The 21,290-nt window shown below is 38.7% G+C and overlaps 2 protein-coding genes across 20 annotated transcripts in view; both read left to right on the forward strand.

Moving 5' to 3' along the window:
- ZNF148 (zinc finger protein 148) overlaps positions 1 to 10,060 on the forward strand; it is a 146,635-nt gene extending 136,575 nt beyond the window's left edge. For all 18 annotated transcript variants that reach the window (XM_086401951.1, XM_086401965.1, XM_086401925.1 and 15 more), the window contains 2 exons: positions 2,890 to 3,008; positions 3,332 to 10,060. In XM_086401951.1, coding sequence (XP_086258077.1) covers positions 2,890 to 3,008; positions 3,332 to 4,930 — 1,718 coding nt within the window. In that variant the 3' untranslated portion in view covers positions 4,931 to 10,060. The remainder of the gene's footprint in view (positions 1 to 2,889; positions 3,009 to 3,331) is intronic.
- A 9,960-nt stretch (positions 10,061 to 20,020) lies between these two features.
- SLC12A8 (solute carrier family 12 member 8) overlaps positions 20,021 to 21,290 on the forward strand; it is a 144,361-nt gene continuing 143,091 nt past the window's right edge. The window contains exon 1 of one of the 2 annotated variants that reach the window (XM_086402061.1): positions 20,021 to 20,177. In XM_086402061.1, the coding sequence (XP_086258187.1) occupies positions 20,073 to 20,177 (105 nt within the window). In that variant the 5' untranslated portion in view covers positions 20,021 to 20,072. Of the gene's footprint in view, positions 20,178 to 20,779; positions 21,124 to 21,290 lie in introns of those variants that run through there. The other variant, XM_086402042.1, reaches the window with a different exon arrangement.

The raw sequence follows: 21,290 nt of genomic DNA on the forward strand, positions 1-21,290 counted from the left end.
CAAGGGACTCTCAAGAGTCTTCTCCAAAACCACAGTTCAAACGCATCAATTCTTCTGCGCTCAGCTTTCTTCCCAGTCCAACTCTCACATCCATACGTGACTACTGGAAAAACCATAGCTTTGACTAGACGGACCTTTGTTGGCAAAGTTATGTCTCTGCCTTTTAATATGCTGTCTAGATTGGTCATAGCTTTTCTTCCAAGGAGCAGGTGTCTTTTAATTTCATGGCTGCAGTCACCATCTGCAGTGATTTTGGAGCCCCAAAAAATAGTCTGTCACTGTTTCCATTGTTTCCCCATCTTTTTGCCATGAAGTGATGGGACCAGATGCCATGATCTTTTTTTGAATATTGAGTTTTAAGCCAAGTTTTTCACTCCCCTCTTTCACTTTCATCAAGAGACTCTCTAGTTCCTCTTCACTTTCTGCCATAAGGGTGGTGTCATCTTCATATCTCAGGTTACTGATATTTCTCCTGGCAGTCTTGATTCCAGCTCGTGCTTCATCCAGCCTGGCATTTCGCATAATGTACTGTGCATATAACTTAAAAAAGCAAGGTGGCAATATACAGCCTTGACGTACTCCTTTCCCTATATTGGGAACCAGTCTGTTGTTCCATGTCCAGTTCTAATTGTTGCTTCTTGACCTGCATACAGATTTCTCAGGAGGCAGGTCAGGTGGTTTGGTATTCCCATTTTTCACAGTTTGTTGTGATTCTCCAGTATATCTTATAATATCTAAACCCTTACTTGCTCTGTTATTCCCCACTAAATATTCTTTTCTTGGCTTTAATCACATATACACAGTCTCTTTTAACGACTGCTCAGCATAGATTCTGACACTTCCAAGAAACTTTTCCAAACCATACCAGTTCATGATAATGGTTTTTTCCACTAACAAGCCTCTGTAATAATCCTTTATGCCATTCATGTGGCACTTAAAAAATTGCCCTAAGTAATTTGAGCTACATAAAGATAATTTGGGCCCCGATTCTGACCTAAAGAACTTTAGTAAAAGAGTAGAGTTGTAGACTAATTATTGAGATGAAAGTAATGAGTGCCTTAGGAAAGGTACAGCTACAGTTCTGTGGAAAGTTAAAGAAGATAATTTGATGATAATTTAATGAAATGAAAAGATGTTCTTGGAAGAAAAGCTGTGATACACCTAGACAGCATATTAAAAAGCAGAGACATCTCTTTGCTGATAAAGATCCATCTAGTCAAAGCTATGGTTTTTCCAGTAGTCATGTACAGATATGAGAGCTGGACCATAAAGAAGGTTGAATGTCAAAGAATTTTGAACTGTGGTGTTGGAAAAGACCTTCGAGAGTCCCTTGGACTGCAAGGAGATCAAACCAGTCAGTCCTCGTGGAAATCAACTCTGGATATCCATTGGAAGGACTGATGCAAAAGCTGAAGCTCCAGTACTTTGGCCATGTGATGCGAAGAGGCAGCTCATTGGAAAAGACCCTGATGCTGGTCAAGATTGAAGGCAGGAGGAGAAGGGGACGACAGAGGATGAGATGGTTGGATAGCATCACTTGAGTTTGAGCAAATTCTGGGAGATAGTGAAGGACAGGGAAGCCTGGTGTGCTGCAGTCCCGGAGGTCACAGAGAGTCAGACAGGACTTAGCAACTGAACAACAGAGAAGATAAAGATACCTTTCCTCTGGGAGAATAGGGCAACGTATTCTAGAGCAGGTGGGTTGGTCCTCGAGGGGGGCGTAGTATCTGAACACACAGAAGTGGACTTAAGGAGCAGCATGAAGCAGGCAGAAGTAGCATGAGGATGGTAGGTTCTTCAATTTGACTGGAGGAAAAGGTCAAGAAGAGAGCTAGTGGGTTATAAAGTTGTGAAAGTAAACCAGAGCTGGGTATAGTTTTGTTAGTTGTTCCCTTGTAATATTTGTATCATGTTTTCCCAATTATGTTATAAACTGTTTAAGGACAAGTAACAAGTCTTTAATTTTTAACCTCTTACAGAGGGGTTATGGGTAGAGGAGAAGAATTTAGTAAAATTTTGTTGACTAATAAAGTAGAAACAGTGGTTTTCCAAATAGGTGAAGGGTGTGACTTCTCGTCACACCCTTCTGTTTACTTAGGCTGTGGCTTCATCAGTGCAAACTATTTTAGATCTTCATAAGATGGTTCCTTCAAGCTAAGAAGTCCTTTTGTCATTTTAAAAAAAATTGGAGGTGGGGTGGGAGTTCTGTGTCCAGTTAACATCGCTCATTTTAATTCTTTCCCAGAAGGACTTGAAAAATGCTCATTTGAGTTGAGGAAAAGAGAATCAATATAAACAAACATTACTTTTAAAACCTAGCTCTGATTTAAACTTGTTTTATGTTTTGATAAATTAGATTTAAAATATATTTTCTTAGGATTTAGATTTTATTTAAGCACAAAAATCTTTGAAAAGACATGAATTTAAAAAAGTATACTCAGAATTGTGTTGGTCTATGTATGGGTAACCTTTTCTTTTTCAAAAATTTTTCTAAAATATTTTTTGTATGATTGAAAAAAAGATTAGACGTTAACCACTCTACTGAGACCCGTTCATATTACTGTGAAGTTCTTGGTCATACTGGTCTCTATGGAAAGAGTATTTTATGTGTACATATAATAAAAGGCTGGGAGATTGAGCATGTGTGCCTTCAGTCTTGTCTTCTCAATGGCATGTGCCGCTCTCTTTCATTTTTGTAAAGCAAGATATTCTTGACAAAATAAATTGGAAGATATATTTAGAATAAAGACTTATGTCACTTAAAAAGAACAAAGTATGGCAACGTTCTTGTGGTAAAGTAATTTATTAGAGATTCTTGTGGTAAAGTAATTCACTAACTTATATTTCACAGTATTTGTTTTGTTTTAAACTTTATGTATCATATACTAGGTGAAAAACCATTTCGCTGTGATGAATGTGGTATGAGATTCATTCAAAAATACCATATGGAAAGGCATAAGAGAACTCATAGTGGAGAAAAACCTTACCAGTGTGAATACTGTTTACAGGTAAGATGTGGTTTGAATTTTTTAAAAAGTTACTTGATTGAGGCATGACTGACATTGAAAGTCTTCTGTCTGGAATTCAGTTATAAAATAATTCTAATGAATTAAATTAGAAAACGTTAGTAACTACTAAAGCTATTTGAAGAATTTCCTAACTGTTGTTGATTCAATTTATAATAGTTGGCTCAGGAAATTAGTTTGGAGTTGCTCATATTATTACACTTATATCTATCTTTATATTAATTGCTTTTTTTCTTTTCTTTTCTTGGTTGACCAAAACACAAAACTAAAACAAAAAACTCCCTTCCGAACTTTGAATTCGACAGTATTTTTCCAGAACAGATCGTGTTTTGAAACATAAACGTATGTGCCATGAAAATCATGATAAAAAACTAAACAGATGTGCCATCAAAGGTGGCCTTCTGACATCCGAGGAAGATTCTGGCTTTTCTACATCACCAAAAGATAACTCACTGCCAAAAAAGAAAAGGCAGAAAACTGAGAAAAAATCATCCGGGATGGACAAAGAGAGTTCTTTGGACAAATCTGACCTAAAGAAGGACAAAAATGATTACTTGCCTCTTTACTCGTCAAGTACGAAAGTGAAAGATGAGTATATGGTGGCAGAGTATGCTGTGGAAATGCCCCATTCCTCAGTTGGGGGATCGCATTTAGAAGATGCATCAGGAGAAATACATCCACCTAAGTTGGTCCTCAAGAAAATTAATAGTAAGAGAAGTCTGAAACAGCCATTGGAGCAGAATCAAACAATTTCACCTTTATCCACATATGAAGAGAGCAAAGTTTCAAAATATGCTTTTGAACTTGTGGACAAACAAGCTTTACTGGACTCAGAAGGCAATGCTGATATTGACCAGGTTGACAATTTGCAAGAGGGGCCCAGTAAACCTGTGCACAGTAGCACTAACTATGATGATGCCATGCAGTTTTTGAAGAAGAAGCGGTATCTTCAGGCAGCGAGTAACAATAGTAGGGAGTATGCGCTGAATGTAGGCACTATAGCTTCTCAGCCGTCTGTAACACAAGCAGCTGTGGCAAGTGTCATTGATGAGAGTACCACAGCATCCATATTAGATTCACAGGCACTGAATGTGGAGATAAAGAGTAATCACGACAAAAATGTTATTCCAGATGAGGTACTACAGACTCTGTTGGATCATTATTCCCATAAAGCTAATGGACAGCATGAGATATCATTCAGTGTTGCGGACACTGAGGTGACTTCTAGCATATCAATAAATTCTTCAGAAGTACCTGAGGTTACCCAGTCGGAGAATGTTGGATCAAGCTCCCAAGCATCCTCATCAGATAAAGCCAACATGTTGCAGGAATACTCAAAGTTTCTGCAGCAGGCTTTGGACAGAACTAGCCAAAATGATGCCTATTTGAATAGCCCGAGCCTTAACTTTGTGACTGATAACCAGACCCTTCCAAATCAGCCAGCATTCTCTTCCATAGACAAGCAAGTCTATGCAGCCATGCCCATCAATAGCTTTCGTTCAGGAATGAATTCTCCACTAAGAACAACTCCGGATAAATCCCACTTTGGACTCATAGTTGGTGATTCACAGCACTCATTTCCCTTTTCAGGTGATGAGACAAACCATGCTTCTGCCACATCAACACAGGACTTTTTGGATCAAGTGACTTCTCAGAAGAAAGCTGAGGCTCAGCCTGTCCACCAAGCTTACCAAATGAGCTCTTTTGAACAACCCTTCCGTGCTCCATATCATGGATCCAGAGCTGGAATAGCTACTCAGTTTAGCACTGCCAATGGACAGGTGAACCTTCGGGGACCAGGGACAAGTGCTGAGTTTCCAGAATTTCCCTTGGTGAATGTAAATGATAATAGAGCTGGGATGACATCCTCACCTGATGCTACAACTGGCCAGACTTTTGGCTAAAAAAAAAAATGTGTAAATAATACTGGCACTTTAGAACAGATTAATCAAGAGTGGGGTTACTCTGTGTAAAATGGAGTGCTGTACAGATTTAAGAGCAATGCGTTAAAACAAGTTAAGCTGATAATGAATAGCAAGATAATCCAATAACTGTGTTTTGTTTGGTTAGTCAGCATTCTTTGAACTGCCTTACATGTTGTCACCTTTACAGAAGCAATGCATTACTTGTTTTAGATCAGAAACTTGCTATTCCACCTACACCAAGTTTAAAAGGAAAAAAAAAAAAGAGACTTTCGCACAATTGTTTCCTAACTGATATCATTGTACATTCTTAGGAGATTAGTAATTGTGTGAAATTTACTCATACTGTTTCTAAGTTTTCAGCATAGTCATGGCACTTCAGCAGGGAATCTGAGTATACTTTACAGACAGAGTGAACTTAAAAGTTTAAATGTCAAGAGATTATGGCTTAAATAAATTAGTGTGTCCTATGAGGGGAAAAAAGAAACCACCTTTTAAAGAATGATATGCCATATACCCTTGATTTTCATTTTGCATTATATCGACTTTTTCTTTTTGAGAAAAGTAATAAAAATCTGATAGTCTAAGACTCCACTATTTAAAAGCCTAATTACTTTAAAAATATGCATACTTTCAAAACTTTTACCAAAATACATAACTGTTGAAGCATTCACTTCTATATGGAAGTATGCATATTGGTGTCAGTTTCTTTGTACAGTTGTACTTAGATATTTTTTATGATTTTTTCATGTGCAAGTATCAAGGTTTTGAAGTTTTAGTAAGAAGATACTCTGTAGATTACATTCCCAAGAACATAATGCTTATACAAAATGTATATTCCACGTTTTAAAGCTTAATTGTATTTTACTTTACATATACACTTCAGTTAACATAGAGCACTTAGAATCTATTTGGTATTTTTGATTTCTCAAAGTAAAAAAAATTTTAGATTTTTAGGTTTGATATGGTTGTGTCATAATCATCTCATAATTGAAAATTTTAATTTTTGACAATAAAAGGAAATTGGGTATCTTTGGAACTGTAAAATCTGGTTTAATCCTTCTCTTTCTAGAATCTTGATAGATTGGATAATTAAACAGTATCCAGAGAAACTAAAGAAATGGGCATTTTAATTGCTTATTTTATCTTGAGTTACTTTTTAATGAACACGGCTCATTACAATTTTACAAACCAAAAGTGTTTACTAATTCTAGTAACTACAGTTTCTTTTTCAGCTAGATGAGTGATCGGAAACCTTTTGTTGCATTTCAAAATCTAAATAAACTACAGACTTTATCCTTATACCACGAATGTTTTTTTTAATATTTTGTCTTAATACAGCATGGTACAATAAATAATGCTTTTATATATATACATATTATATATATATATATATATATACTTTTCTAAAGAATGATGGTTTGAGTTACACATTGGACAGTTTTAATTTTTGGAAAATAACAGTTATATTGATTTTATTATCCTCTTTAATTTGTTCCAACTTTTTTGTTTTTTATTTTAAATTTCCACCATCTTTGTCACAATGCACACATACTGATAGAGCATCAGTAATCTAAAATTAATACCCCTTGAAGATGCAGCTTTCTTGTTAATTTCCATTTTAGCTTTTATATTGGCCTTATAGACCTTCAGTCTTTGTTTCAGTATAGAATGTTCTACATTTTAAATTATTTTTTATTTTATTTAATGTTATCCCAAGACTGTTCTCATAAAGAAAGGGAACAAAGAAATATCTAACCTTAACATCTTTTACATTTATTTTGAATATATGGTGTTTTATGATAAATATAAATTATGTTTAATGTGGTTTCCTCTATACTTTGGTTATTAAACTTTGCTTGAAACTTTCCCATTTGACAGCTTTCTTTGCTGCCAAATTTTTCAAGAATTTTAGACTTCTTTGAAGTATATATTTAAGTTTTGCCATTATTGACTCTTAAGCATGGTGTGTCTTGCGTTGCACATCACAACCTCAAGAAGTCATCATTCAGGCGAGATGTTAACAATGAAACTGTGCTCTCTGTAGGAATAGGCATTTGTGTTTTTCTCATACTGTTTATTGGGTGATAGTAGGCATTGATGTCCTGAGTTGTTTGTTTTTGTTTTGAGCCTGATCAGAATTTCTGTTCTGTTGAGAACTTGGTACAGAATAAACTGGGGTTTTTGGTTTGTGTTAACATCACCAGCACAGTTTCTAGAATGTGGCTGTACTGCTGAGCAGTAAGCCTTTGAAAGTGGCAGTCAATGCAAGTAGAAAGAAGTTCAGGCGTTGCATTCCTGTGTTCGCCTTATTTCTGTACATCTACATAATGGCAGACTTTTCTACCACATTAGAAGCATATTTTGAGGTAAATGATACTTTGGCATAATTTACTGACTTACCACTTAAAGTATAGTCATTACTCTCTTTACTGTGAAATTTTACATGCCTACCAGAGTTACCGTGTATTAATATTATCATCATATGATAAACATCTCAACAGTTGGGTTTCCCCATTTTGCTTCAGAAAGTTACTTAATTTCTATCTGGGCATTAACAGAGAAAGCAAGTAGCCTTTTGTGCTGCTTTAAATCAGAATATTGAGGATATCCTTTTGCAATTTGGGTTTTGTTTTGTTTTTTAATTTCTCTTGGTGAGCAAATTGTTCTATGAAAACATACTCTTACATCCTTAAACTTGGTGAAATGTGAGCCAAGGTGTGCTTTCTTAGAACCTGTTCTCACATTTGAAGATTGGAAACAGATGACATTAGATGAAGTAATATCTCTTGAACATCTTCTAAAAGCGCGTTTGTTTTTTAACTTACTGTACACATATTTCATTTAGTTCAGAATATTTGAAGTGGCTCTTAAATTTTTTGGATCTACTTGCAGATTTTCTAGTTGATACCACAGAAATCCATCCTCTTAGCTCTGGCTGAGTGAGGACTGCCAGTGGTCGGGTAATTTTCTCGTTCTGAGAGGCAAAAGAGGCCTTGTGCTCAGGGTAGGCTTTCATTTCCACAGGCCAGAGAAGCTTGCAAAGTGCCAGCTAGGTTAGATCTTTTGCCACTTCTTTCATTTTATTAATTTGGGTTTTTAAAGGGCTGTTTAAAAAAAAAAGCCGGGAAACTTAAAAGTAGGCATTACTGTAAAACTATTTCTTAGACTTAGAACATTTTAAACTAGGACTCATTTTTCCACAGTATATTTACTTGAAGCACTATTATAATCGATGAGAAACTTTTTGACTCTGCAATTTAATTTAAACTTTTTCCGTTTCAAATTGCTTTATTTCAGGGAAATAATTTTCCAGTTGTTTTTGCTATATTCTGCAAATAAAAAACGGATGTTTCCTCTTTCACTTAAACTTTAGTAGGAAACAAACTACAGCAGACAAACATTTCTTGTTGTGTTTGTTGCTTTCTTTAATCCAATGGATAAAAAAGTAAAACCCTGTAAACATTATTTTATTTTTTTATGCAATACCATGCTGTAAATATGGTTCATCAAATAAGGATGTACCTATGATTGAATCTTTAATTCTGCACAGTTAGAGTTTATATATAAACGTGTCTTGACAATCAAGGACTTTTATGTGCGTCTTCCTTTATGATGTTTTATTAATGTTATGCATTCCATTTGTTTTGAAGTGAGTACCAATGTGCTAATTTGTATTGTCTGAAAGTATGTAATGTTTTTACAGCTTGTTTTTAAGAATCTGTAAATATGTACAAACAAATCACAGTACTGCTTTATGTTAGAAGGCATATGATGTTGTACTGTATGTAAGCAATAATACATAGCAGTGCTAACTTTACAAGTAGCATCAGGAAAGTTCTAAAAACATTTCAGAGTTATTATCTTTATTTCATGTAATAATGATTATCTTTAATCAGTTTTTATAAGCAAATTCCATTGTTCCTCCTATTGGAACGTAACACTGTTTACACAGCATAATTGAAGTTGCAGGGGAGACAGGCTAAATCTGACTTCATCTGTACTCACTTTCACTAAGCATTGAATGGCCTTACCACTCTTCTGCAAGATGGAGGAAGACTGCAAAACTTAGTGCCCATCACACTGAAGGAAGGGGTGTGGTTTTTTTCCTGCTTCTGTACTGCTACCTAACTTTGTGGTTTGCTTTGGATTTTAATATTTGTTTCTGTTTTAGATTCAAGCCCATAAGTTTTGAGGTGACTTCAGCTCCATTGTGAAATAGTTCTCTTCATATTTCATAGCTACATTTCAACAATGCTGAACTTTCTACTTTGATTTTTAGATACTTATTTTTCAACCTTGGTTTCTCAGCTGATCAGATGAATTTGTTCAACTTCAATACAAAGAAAGACAAACCTATTGTAGTTTGAATTGAGTAGATATTATACTGTACAGAACAGCTAACTATTTGAACACACACACATCACTGCTTTAGAAATAAACTCGCCAATTTATAAATGTATATGACCTACATTTTATAGGAAAATGTTTTTAAATGCTAGTCATTTATATAATGTGCTTTGAAGGATTTGCTAGTCCACTTCTGTCACTTTTTAGTACACTGGTATCTTTTATATGTAATGTATGCTTTTTATTATTGTAGCAGAGCATTTCAGTAGAAAGAATTTTGCAACAAAATGGGGGAAATTTTTCATTGTTGGATTTGAATTATACTGGATTTTATCTGTGTAGTCTTACTTGTCTTTATTTTAATGCTGTCTGGAAGGGAACTTGGTATCCAAATAAAGCAGGTAACCTCATTTTACTTCAAGGGCATACTGTGTAGTGCTGAATTTAATCTGGAAATCTGATGACTTTGAAAAGAAAAACAAGTTTATAAAAATTGTACAGAAGAAATTAAATGTGTAATGGAAATCCTGATGGTGGAGCACGTTGAATTTTCTGATATATAGTGTTATTTTCCTGGGATCCCCTATGCCTTCTTTGTATTTCAACTAATAAAGGAAAAAACCTTGTCACTGAAACTGGTAGGATAATAGGATATTCTGATTATACAGTATTACTTTTCCTATCCCATTTTCTGACCCTTTCTCAATCACTGTAAATTTTATTTTCTATTTTCTCTTGATAATTAAACATGTACATAATATAGACACTGTTGTATAGAACTGAATGAATTTTGAGTTGCTGTGCTTAAATGGGTAAACAGGAATATGGATATTGAGAATTTATAAAATGCCAGAACAAATTTATTGGAGAAAAGGGGGCATCATATATGTCCTGGAAGGTAAAATAGTTGATGTTTCTTCAGCCCTCTGGGAAATCATTGTGAAAGAACTACAAACTCAGTATCTGACACCAGTGGGTCTTTCTTTCCCCACTTCTCCTCCAAACATATGAGCACTAAATTTCAAACTCTACTCAGGTGAAAATTGCTTTGCAATGAAACTTATCACGTTGAAATTTTCACTGTTAAAAGATGTCTGTGATATTTTTAAATACAGACTTTTACATCAGTGGTCAGCAGCTTGGCAACTGAAATTTGGTAAGTCAATATATTTTAAAATACATTTTACCCTCCAAAAATTGTTTTTAAACAATTGGGAGGATTTTTGTTGTTGTTTAAATGTGTTTTTTATTGTCATTGTAAAAATAAAATTTTGCTTGACCCCATATTATGCCATGAATAAATTGCTGAGCCTTCATAATATAGTGAAAGCTTGTTTCATGCATAATCATGGAACAGAGAAATGTTCTTTAAACTGACCTATTCATTAAGAGGTTTAATGAGTTTCAGAGCTTCTTGACATTATTGTCATGTAGTAAACCTTGCCATTTGGAGTTTATAATACCATTTTATGTATTGTGATACTAAAGGAAATTGTTTTTGTTTTATTTTTAATTGAATTATTAGACTAATTTATATTTGCAAATTCTGCATTTAAAATGTGGACACTGGCTGTTTGAAAAATAAAATACAGAATACAGTTTTATGAATAATTTCTTAGCTGAATTTTTCACAATATTCTGATTCAAGTAACTTAGTGATAAATATTTTAAAATTGGTAAGGTTAATATTAAAAAGAGGAAAAGAATGTCTGTATAGAGCGAACAGTTTGGTACACAAATTGGGTAACAAGTAAGAGGGCCTTTACGGTAGCTTTGTGTAGAACGTTATCAGGCAGTTCTAAAATGCAGGAGTCTGGTGTTAATGTTAGTCACCAGTATTTTAGACGAAATAAGTTTAACATAGAGCTAAGAAAAAGAGTGTAAGAATGTATGTTTTTTCTTTATAGATAAGATTCAATTATCATACATGGCTTTTTCCCCCCCCTGTTTGTGGAAATTTGTTTTCATCCATTTATCTCCTTGCCAGTACTCCCTCCCTGTTTTGTGACCAGTGGGACACATTGTAAGAAAGCTGTCTGAAGCTTGGAGTGCAGCCTGGGTCCTTGGGAGGAATAGAAACTAACTGGCTTTTGCAAAGATTAATCCTAAGACCGTGATGAGTTTATTAGCATGGTGCTTTAACCAGTACATAATACCACCGATAATCTACTAAACCTTGTTTAGATCACACTTTTTCTTGAATGATGAGCTATGGTAGGGAGAGGGCCAGTGAGATACATATCAGATATACATGATAGTTCTCCCACCTTCTGAAGATTGCAGGAAAAATTGAAGTCATTTGACTTAATGTTTGTTATTGAATCCTTGAAAATTTATCAGGCACAAAGGAATATGAAGATGTTGATGATCGCGTGTTTGGATAGAAGTTAAAAATTCTTTTCAGAGTGCTGGCAATTTTTCCCCCACTTTGATGAAACTGGTATGGTATTGGAATAAATTATTTTCATTTTATGGATAAAGAATCAATGGAGCAGAAGTTTTAAGTGAACTAAAGGTAAATTTAGAGTCTTGTTATTTTAGTTCTTTTTGTCATTTTAAAATGTCCTTAAAAGGACATTTCTAGTAAAAACATTTTACAGACACACTTATGCAGCTGTATAGCCATGTGAATAAGAGCTGGAATGTGAAATGTGATACTGTAAATGAGTGACATTTTCAAAGGGGTTTTTCCAAACTACCGGGAAAATTCAAGTTTAGAAATGGACTTGAATTGTGAAACAGAGAACATTTGAGGCTTTGCATATTTATCCATATGAACTTTTAAAGTTGTTGCTTTCTTAATTTTTTCTAGCTTATACCATTCTTAATAAGATTCTGAAGCCATGATGCTTGTGTCAAGGTGATGAAAGGGGCCAAACAATGTATATTATCTGTGATAGTAACTATATTTTGTTGATTTGAATTCTTACTTGTGAGGGTATAGTATTCAGCATTGATCACCTACTTAGTAACAGGCATTGTGCTAGATAGAAATAGGTGGTTGAAGCTACTAGTATCTTTATATGAACATCTGAAAGGTGTCAACTGCAGGATGGTATCAATTTCAGGATGCAGGGTTGTACTTTAGATTATTAAAGCAAATATTCAGTGTTAGGATGTGTTGGGTAATTTATATGTCATTTCTCAATGAATGAGTAAGTAGTAGTCTTATTTTAGGATAGTTTTCTAGAGAGTTTTAGTAAGTTGGTTCCAGAAGATAGAAATATACAGATAAATACAGTGGAAATAAGAAACCATTGTTTAAAATCCTCCCCTAATTAAAATATCTAGGGTTGAATAGGATTATGGATAGGATTCAAACCTGGCCTGTGGAAATGAGACAGTAGGCTTTATTCAGAAGGAACTGACCTATTTCTAAAAAGGAAGATGAATACTCTGTAGGGATTCACCAACCTGAGGATGAAAACGGAGGAGAGAATCACCTCTCTCTTATTGGGGGTTTGGAAATGGATGTTGGAGGATGCTTTCCTGGCAGTAGGCAGGCCAGTGCTTTTAGTCATTCTATCAGTATCAGTCTTTAGAGAATGGTACTAATGTTTCTTAAGTACTCGGAAATAACCCCCAACTGGCCATTACTCCCAGACTATTATTATGATACTCTTCATGTCAGATAACTTCCACTAGCGCCTGATCATTTGCTATCTTCTTTTCCTTAGCCGCTTCCTTCAATGTGTTTGGGTCACTGTAAAATTTATGTTTAAACCTCCAATATGGTAGTTTTCCTGTTTTCTTTGTGGGGACTGCAGCACTATCATGTAACTTTTTTCCATGGCAATAATGAAAGTCGAGTGATTGCTGGAGCACAAAAGTAAATGTTAGGAAGAGGACACAACTGAGTAAATGTGTTCAGAACACCTCAGGACTCCACAGGAGACTTTGGCTGAGAGTTGTCCGAGCAGCTTGTGGAGCTGGCCCTCAGGATCTGGGGGCAGGTGATGGCACGCCAGGACAGCATAACCGGTGCTGCATGGGACAGCTCTAAGTAAGCTGTGTGGGACTTTGCTGATTATAATTGTGAGACAGTAGGAGTACAGTTTGGTACTCTTCAGATAAAGAGCAGTGAAATAAACAAGGAATTTAGACCTTCCAAATTCTGGCTCCATCTGGATCTCTCTCTGTAACATCGTCCAAGTTGCTTACTTTTCCTGAGTCTGTTTTCTTCATCTGTAAGATGGGCATAATAATCCCCATGAGAGTTGCTGTGACAAGTCATTTGAGGTAATTTGTAAACTATAAAAGCACAAACAGATGCTCCCTAGTTTAGATTTTAGAACACAAAGGCAAGATGGAGCAGAGTTGGACAGATGTTGCAAGCTTAATTTTGTGTAAAGCAGCACATGGAATAAATTCCTGACTTGCTGACTATACCTTTCAAAAGATTAAAGTAGTTACGAGAGGATCTACCTGCCTGGATTTAATTGATCAGCAAAGAATAACTACTTAGCGAGGTGAAAGTGACAGAAATTTTGTGAAGTTATGATTTCATTGTCTGAGACCCTGGAAAGGATGGAACATTTGTGTTGCTCTGAGTGAAAACGAAATCAGTAGACTTTCAGGGAAAAGAAATCATCCTTCAAAAGCAAGAATATATTGAACTTTTGAATCCTAAGCTACTGGTTAATCATGAGCAGGGACCTGGCTGCCCCTGAGGCCAAATCAGAGTCATGGACAAGAAGATTGGAGGAGCACAGTCAGCCTCACCAGTTGGGAGGGAGTGATGTGTGGATGCGGGAGGCCTGCCCAGTCACCTTTTTATTTTTCTTTGACCATTTCTGTTTATCTCCTTTATTTTCTTCCTCCTAAATGGCTGTATATATGGGCCATAACAGGTATACATCAATCAGAAACAGCTAGACAGTGTGCAATGCCTGGCTTTTCATACAAGTTAGGTTTATTTATCATACATGTTTTTTAGTATTACTATTTCCAGAGAATTCAAAACTAATTGTTCATCAGGAAAAGACTCTGGATGCCTAGGTTGGTTTGTGGGCTTTTTGAAGGCATTTTGTTCACAGACTATAGATCCATGCTTCACACAAGCAGATACCAGTGAGTGAATGAACAATGTTATGGGATAAAAGAGGCATTAGCAGTGAAGGTACTAGAAGTGGTGGACATTTGATGGCATTAAGATGATGCTATGATCAGGGAGCCTGGAAATGCCAGATTCTGCATTCAACCACAAACTTAACAACAAGATCCCCAAAAGAAGTCCACACAAGGACCAATGGCTAGTAAGATATAAGCTATCTTAAGTGCTGGACCTGTTTCCCATACCCTCATGTAGAAATGGGCCAGACAGTGTCACCAGGACCACAGGCCCCTAGAGCGTTCCCTTCCCCTTGGCGCATCTCAATATGTGAGAAGAGTAAGGAACAGTATAGCCGGGGCTTGATCAGTGAACAAGAAGGTCCCAGCCCTTTCCTTAACCCAGTTGTATAGGAACAAAGAACCATGTCTACATGTGTGGCCAGTTAATGGAAAATGACCTTACTCACTGCTGGGTGTGGCCCAGTAAATGTTCTATGATCTGTTCAGTCAGATTGACAACTCATGGAGTCAGGGCTTGTGAATATTTCTCAAATCCTTTTGAACCCCACCTCTCTCATTGCCACAGCCCAAGCTAACCTCAATTCTTGCCCAGGCTGCAAGTTTCTGCACAAGGAGTCTTGATAACCTCCAGTATTTTCGCCAGATGAGAATCATGGACAAGACCTTCAGAAGGGTCTCAGTTGCTACTTGAATAAACACTAAGCTCTTACCTTGACCCTTATGTTCTCTGCAGTGACCTTATGTTCACTTGTGTTCTCTGCAGCCGGTAGTCCCCACCTCCCCCACCCGTGAGCCTCTCATCCTCTGCTTTTTCACTACTGAGCTGCTTCCAGTCTCTTACACTTGGTTATGACCCCTTTCTACCACTGGCACGGTTTTCTCTATTAATCTCCCCTCCCCAATTTTAACTACAGCATCACTTGTTCGGAAAAGCTTATCCTGATCTCCCTGATCATGTCACACCCACCCTCTCCTCTGAGTCACCCCCAGTCTTGGACCACCCTGTACTGTTCTTTTCTAGCATAGGAAAGAACTGGCATTGGCTGTTTGTAATGATTTACTTATTAGTGTGGGAATTTGATTTTCTGTCTGTCGCGAGCCATATTGCTCCCCATTGTGTATCTGCATTGGGCACAGTGGTGATCAACAGATGTCTAGAGAATGTGGTTGAAAGAGGGCATTCAGGAACTATGAGTTACACCTGAGGATGCAAAGAGAGCTTGCAGGTGGTGTAGAAGCACTGCCAGAGAGTTTGAGGCTCTGGATAGCAGCTGTGGGACCAGAAAACGGGTCATGTGAATTTCAAAATGGGAGGAAAGGGGGGATTTTGAAAACAACAGATAGCTGAATTGGATTTCAATCTCCAGCAACTTCTAGAATGTTCGTAAAAACTCCGTCAGATAGTTTTTACAGGTCTTATCATTCACTGTTAAAAATGAGGACACTGAGGCTCAGACACATTAAAGACTTTGGACAAAGTTACACAGCGGAAAGGAAGATCTGGGACTCACACTCTGACCTAATTTTTGTCATCTAGACTGTTGAAGGTCTGTGATGGGTCTTACATGATATTTGAACAAAGGCTGAGTGCTAATTGCACTGTTGTCACATTTCAGTAAGACTGCCACAATCATCCATGAAATACTGGACCCTGTTCATTAGGCTTCTGTGTGCATACCATGTTTTCTCACAGCCCCAGCAGGTCCTGGCTCATGGCAGATGCCAGATGGCTGAGGGAGAATGCCTTCCTCTTGACTGAGGGCAAACCCCCAGAGTCAACAAATAGCTTAGATCCTGGAGGAGAAACCTGCTCAACAGGAGCTGGGGACACCTGATGGCAGGACAGTGGCGGCCCCTCCCTCTCCACTCAGCCCAGCCTGGGAAGTCAGAGCGGGGTGAGTCTCCTGGAGCCCCGTCCCCTCCTCTGGGCCTGCAGTGTGCAGTGCTGGCACTGCCGTCAGGCTTGCAGCTCTTGATTCACCCCCTTCCAACTCCTAGTAGCATATGATAGCCCTTCTGACAGACTTTTTTTGTATCTGGGGCTCTTGGGAAAGCATTTCAAAATCCAGGAAGAAGGAAAACTCTCTTTCTGCCTCATCTCTTCACCTGGATTAGAGAAGCTGGTATAGGAGAGGGTCTGGTATTGAAACCAAACCAAGTTTAGGTTCAAATTCTGACTCTCCCCTCAGAGCCAGCAAACAAAAGTTTGCGGAGTGTGTGCAGAATATCTATGACTTTTTAAGACAGGTGTGATGTTGCAGGAGGTGCATCATGTCCAACTAAAAAGAAAAAGTATACATATTTTATATTTGTATATTTACAAATATATTTGTTTTGCTTGTGTTCTCTGCACTCAGCTATATTTCACACTTTCCCCTTGTCCTTGAAGATTATAATTGGAGTAACACACTATTGTGGACAAGATGTATGCTCCCTCTGATATTTTAGAGAAGGTAAAAACAAAAACCCTAAAATGACTGAGCTAGAAATTCCATAGTTTACAACTTGGCTGTCACTTAGAATCACCTGAGAAGTTTAAAGAAAATGCTGGTGCCAAGGCCCCACCCCATACCCAGGTGATTACAAAATGCAGACCTGGGGGAGAGAGTACCACCAGACTAGCAGATCAATTATTTGCAGCCCTTCTGATGCTGGTTCTAGGGCACAGGCTGTGAGATATGGTTTTGTAATTATTATACATATTTACATTTTGATTTAATGTTTTCAACCTGTTTGCACATTTCTATTTTGGTTGAATTTGTCCAAGTTCTGATCCCTCCCCAGGGTTCAGACTTTCTGATAAATGAGATCATTTTTCAAGACATGGTCTCTTCTCCAGCTTTTACACAGAAGGCAATTCCCAGCACTGACCACTGGAAAGGAACGAGATGAAGGATCTTCTGTCTGCAGCTGACAAGGTAGGACCCATAGAGCAACAGCCTCACTACTGTGGGCTTCAACTCTAGCTGGAGTGGTTCCCAAATAGAAAAAAAAGGTGAGTTTAAGAATATTTCTTAAATGTGAGTTTAAGAGGTGAGTTTAAAAGGTGAGTTTAAGAAAATTTAAGAATAATATTATTTTTAAATATAACTACTGCAACAAGGGTAAAGTCAAACAATTTGAGATGAATAAAAATACTGTGAAAGGAAATGAAATATTTTTTATCTTGGTTAGATGCATTATGTATTTGCTATCTGTTGCTGAATAACAAATTACCCCAAAATTTAGTGGCTTAAAACAATAATAATTCACTATTTATCATGGTTTCTGTGGTCAGGAATTCAGACAGAGTCCAGCAAGGGCAGCTTATCTTTGCTCTGCAGCGTCTGGGACCTCAGCTGGAAGAATCTAAGGCAGGGAACTTGAATCATCATCTGAAGGCTTGTTTCACTTACGTCTGGCTATTGATACTGGCTATTGGTAGGAACATGTGGTCTCCCCGTGTGGCCTGGGCTTCCTCACAACATGGTGGCTGAGTTCCAAGGGTAAGTGCTCTGAGAGCAAGGAAGCCAGATGGACTCCCTACTGCCTTTATGACCTAACCTAGGAAGTCAAGCAGTGTCATTTCTTTCACTTCTATTGGTTGAGGCACTTACAAAGGTCCATTTGGCTCAAGGGGAGAGGACATAGATTCCCATCTCTTTTTGAAGGAATGTCAATGTCATATTTCAAAAGAGCATATGGGATGGAATATGTTAATGCAGTTATCTTTGGAAAATGCAATCTACCCCACATTGTCTTTTAATTTTCTTACTCATTTTTTCAGATCCCAAAAATAACGTGCTCATTGTAAGAAAAAAATTCAATAAAAATCCAAAATTTGTGCACCAAACTTAGATTTCCTCTCCCATTTTACTATCTCAACCCCCCTCTCTACAGATAACCACTGTTAACAAATGGATGTGTATTTTCCATACAAACTATACACATATATGCACTGCTTAAAAAAAACTGTATATGTTATTCTACAATTTGCTGTTTTTACTTGTTGTTATGTGATGATCAAAGTTCTATATTAGTACATATAAAAATACCTAGTTCTTTCTAATGCTGGCTATCATAGTATGGCTGTACCATAACTTATTTAATCAGTCTTCTATTAGTGGTCAGTTAGGATGTTAATTTGCAAAAACTATTACAAAGTAATGATGCAGTGAACATCTTTGTACTAGGTCATATAGGGTAGTATATTAAAAATGGAATTGTTCTGTTCAGAGGTTATGCAGGATTCTATTTTTCAATACAGTAAGAGTATTACTATTTTTTTACAGTTATATCATTGTTATAAATCTACATTAAGCAGGATACACTTTTTTTATTTGCAAATGGACAGGTTTCTCTAGCCTTAACATGAAGAAAAAGGACAAACATTTGTTCTTAGGTATAGAAGATGCTCATAAGTTTTAAAGGAAACTTTTCATTTGTTTAGAAAATGATGAGTGACAAGAAGTAGGTGGTTTTGAACAGAGGGGTGGATTTCCTTTTTTAATGTTTTTAGCTCAGGCTGATATGGAATTGAATGTAGATTCTTCAAAGTTCACATGACGCTTTGAGAGAGGCTCATCAGAAGGTGACAGCAAACAGGAAATCAGCTTGAGGCAAAAAAACGAAGTGTCAGGTGTGACCCCCCAAAAAAGTGAAGTTGCTCAGTCATGTCTGACTCTTTGCGACCCCATGGACTGTAGCCTACCAGGCTCCTCCATCCATGGGATTTTCCAGGCAAGAATACTGGAGTGGGTTGCCATTGCCTTCTCCAGGGGATCTTCCCGACCCAGGGATCGAACCCAGGTCTCTCTCATTGCAGGCAGACGCTTTACCGTCTTAGCCCCCAGGGAAGCCCCTGTGAAGCTGTTTCCATGTGGTTTCAACCGGGGACCTTTCGCATGTTAGGCAAACGTGATAACCACTACACTACAGAAACCACACACGTGACCCCAAAATAAATAATAAAGATGGCACTACTCTCTGTACAGATGTCTGTACAAACATGAGATTCCAAAAATACGCCCACCCAGCCATCCATTGCTCACAGGTGGCTAATCTGTAATTCATCCTGGGGTTCTTTCCTCTTACAGAGTGCATTGGTACAAACTTCTTTACTGGGAAAGAAGTTCTGACACATGCTACAACTTTGAGAACACGATGCTAAGTGAAAAATCAGACATAAAAAGGACAAATGTCATCTAATTTCACTTATATGAGAAAGGTTGGAGAAACAAATTTATAGAGCCAGAAAATAGAGATTACCACTTGCTGGGACAAGAGGGCTGTGGGGAATTACTGCTGAAGGGTACCAAGTCTCAGTTTGGGGGTGATGAAGTTTTGGAAATAGTTCAAGCTGCACCACGTGGTAAATATTATTAATGCCACTGAACTATACCCTTAAAAATCGTTTAAATGGTACATTTTATATTATATATATATTTTCACATCAAAATCCACACACACAAAAACCCAAAAAACCCTTTGCTGGAGCAGAGGAGGTTGGGGCTCTGTCAGTGTTCCCATGACTTTGCCTTCCCTTTTGTTTTTAAAAGAACAACCTCTATTTTTAGGGATTTTCACACAAAGGCTCCTGTGGGCGTGGGAAGTACTCCCAGCTGCCCTCCGGTTTCTCAGAAGCCCACAAGGAGGCCTAGCAAGTTATTTCAGGCTTAGGAAATATGCCGGATTGGAAATAGAGATAATTTAATCTCTCTGCATGATGATGACTTTTTTTTTTTTTCCTTCAAGGTGGGGTCCTGGAAACCTTACCTCATCCCTAATCCCTTCAAGCCGATTCTGGGAATCGCTGAAGGTGGCGAAGGTAATTACTTCCCACACCTCAGCATGCCCGAGGGCACTTTCTTGGCGAAAGAATTCCACTTCCGGCAAGGCTGAGGGTCACCTAGGTCGCGTGGCCGAGGCACACTGGGGTCCCTGGAGCGCAGACTTAGTCTCTTGCGCCAGTGCTTCTGCTCCCCAGCCTCTCATTCCTGCGTTCAGCAGTGTCAGAGAGAGCAGGTGCAATGAGTAGGCTCGCGTCCTGTCACCCTAATCCGAGGGTCGTGCACCTCGGCGGGGTGCGGTGAACGAGCTATCTCAAGTCTGAGAGTTTGCGGACTCTTCCCTTGTCCACTCCTGCACCCCCGCGCAGTCCCTTCCCACCCCTGTTAAGATTGCTGTTCCTTTCTCCCGGGAGCTCTCCCGGGCGGCCGACGGTATGCGGGCACCACCCTTGGGGAGGGGAAGTGCCCGCGGCCCGACTCTCTCAACCTGGATCCGAGAGTCGTGGCCGCGGTGCCCGAGCTCGGGCCGGACGCCTCGTCAGCGGGACAGCTGGGACCCGTGCCGCGCGCACCTGGTCAGCCACGTGGCGGCGGGGCGGGGCCTGGGCGGGGCGGGCCCAGCTCTAGAAGCCGGCGTCCCGAGAACAGGTGAGGGCGGACACCGAGCGGCTGGTGGGTGGGGAAACCGCACGGTGGTCTTGGGCGGCTCCTCTTTCCCGGGAACTCTGTAAGCCGGTGCCCGGCTTGGGTCACCTTTGCCCTCTGCTCAGGTAGACCCCATTCCTGTCTGCACACGGCAACTGGGACCCGAGCCTCCCGCCGGGCCCAGGGCTTCCTGAGAACTTGGTTCGAGAAGGGCGGACGCTGGAGAGTGGGTGTACGCTGCGCTGTAGGGGTTCGCGTAAGTGGGGTTGCTGGAGGCACGCGAGTTCAGCGTTGACCGAAACCCTAGGGGTCTGTGCTCTGTCTCCGGAGCTGGTCTCGGTAAGTCTCCGGTCCTTTGACCACCTGCAGCCAGTTCTAGTGGATCGATGGTGTCCTGGCCCTGGACAGAGGGGTTCACAAGGAAGGAGAGGAGTGTAAAACTGTGTCCTCAGGCGCTGGGCAGCTAGGCAGTCAGCTCCGACCCCTGTGTTGAAGGAGCTCAGGGC

Source organism: Bos grunniens, chromosome 1 (assembly GCF_055505025.1).
Source record: "Bos grunniens cultivar Pamir isolate PY7600 chromosome 1, Bosgru_T2T1.0, whole genome shotgun sequence".
NCBI lineage: Eukaryota > Metazoa > Chordata > Mammalia > Artiodactyla > Bovidae > Bos > Bos grunniens.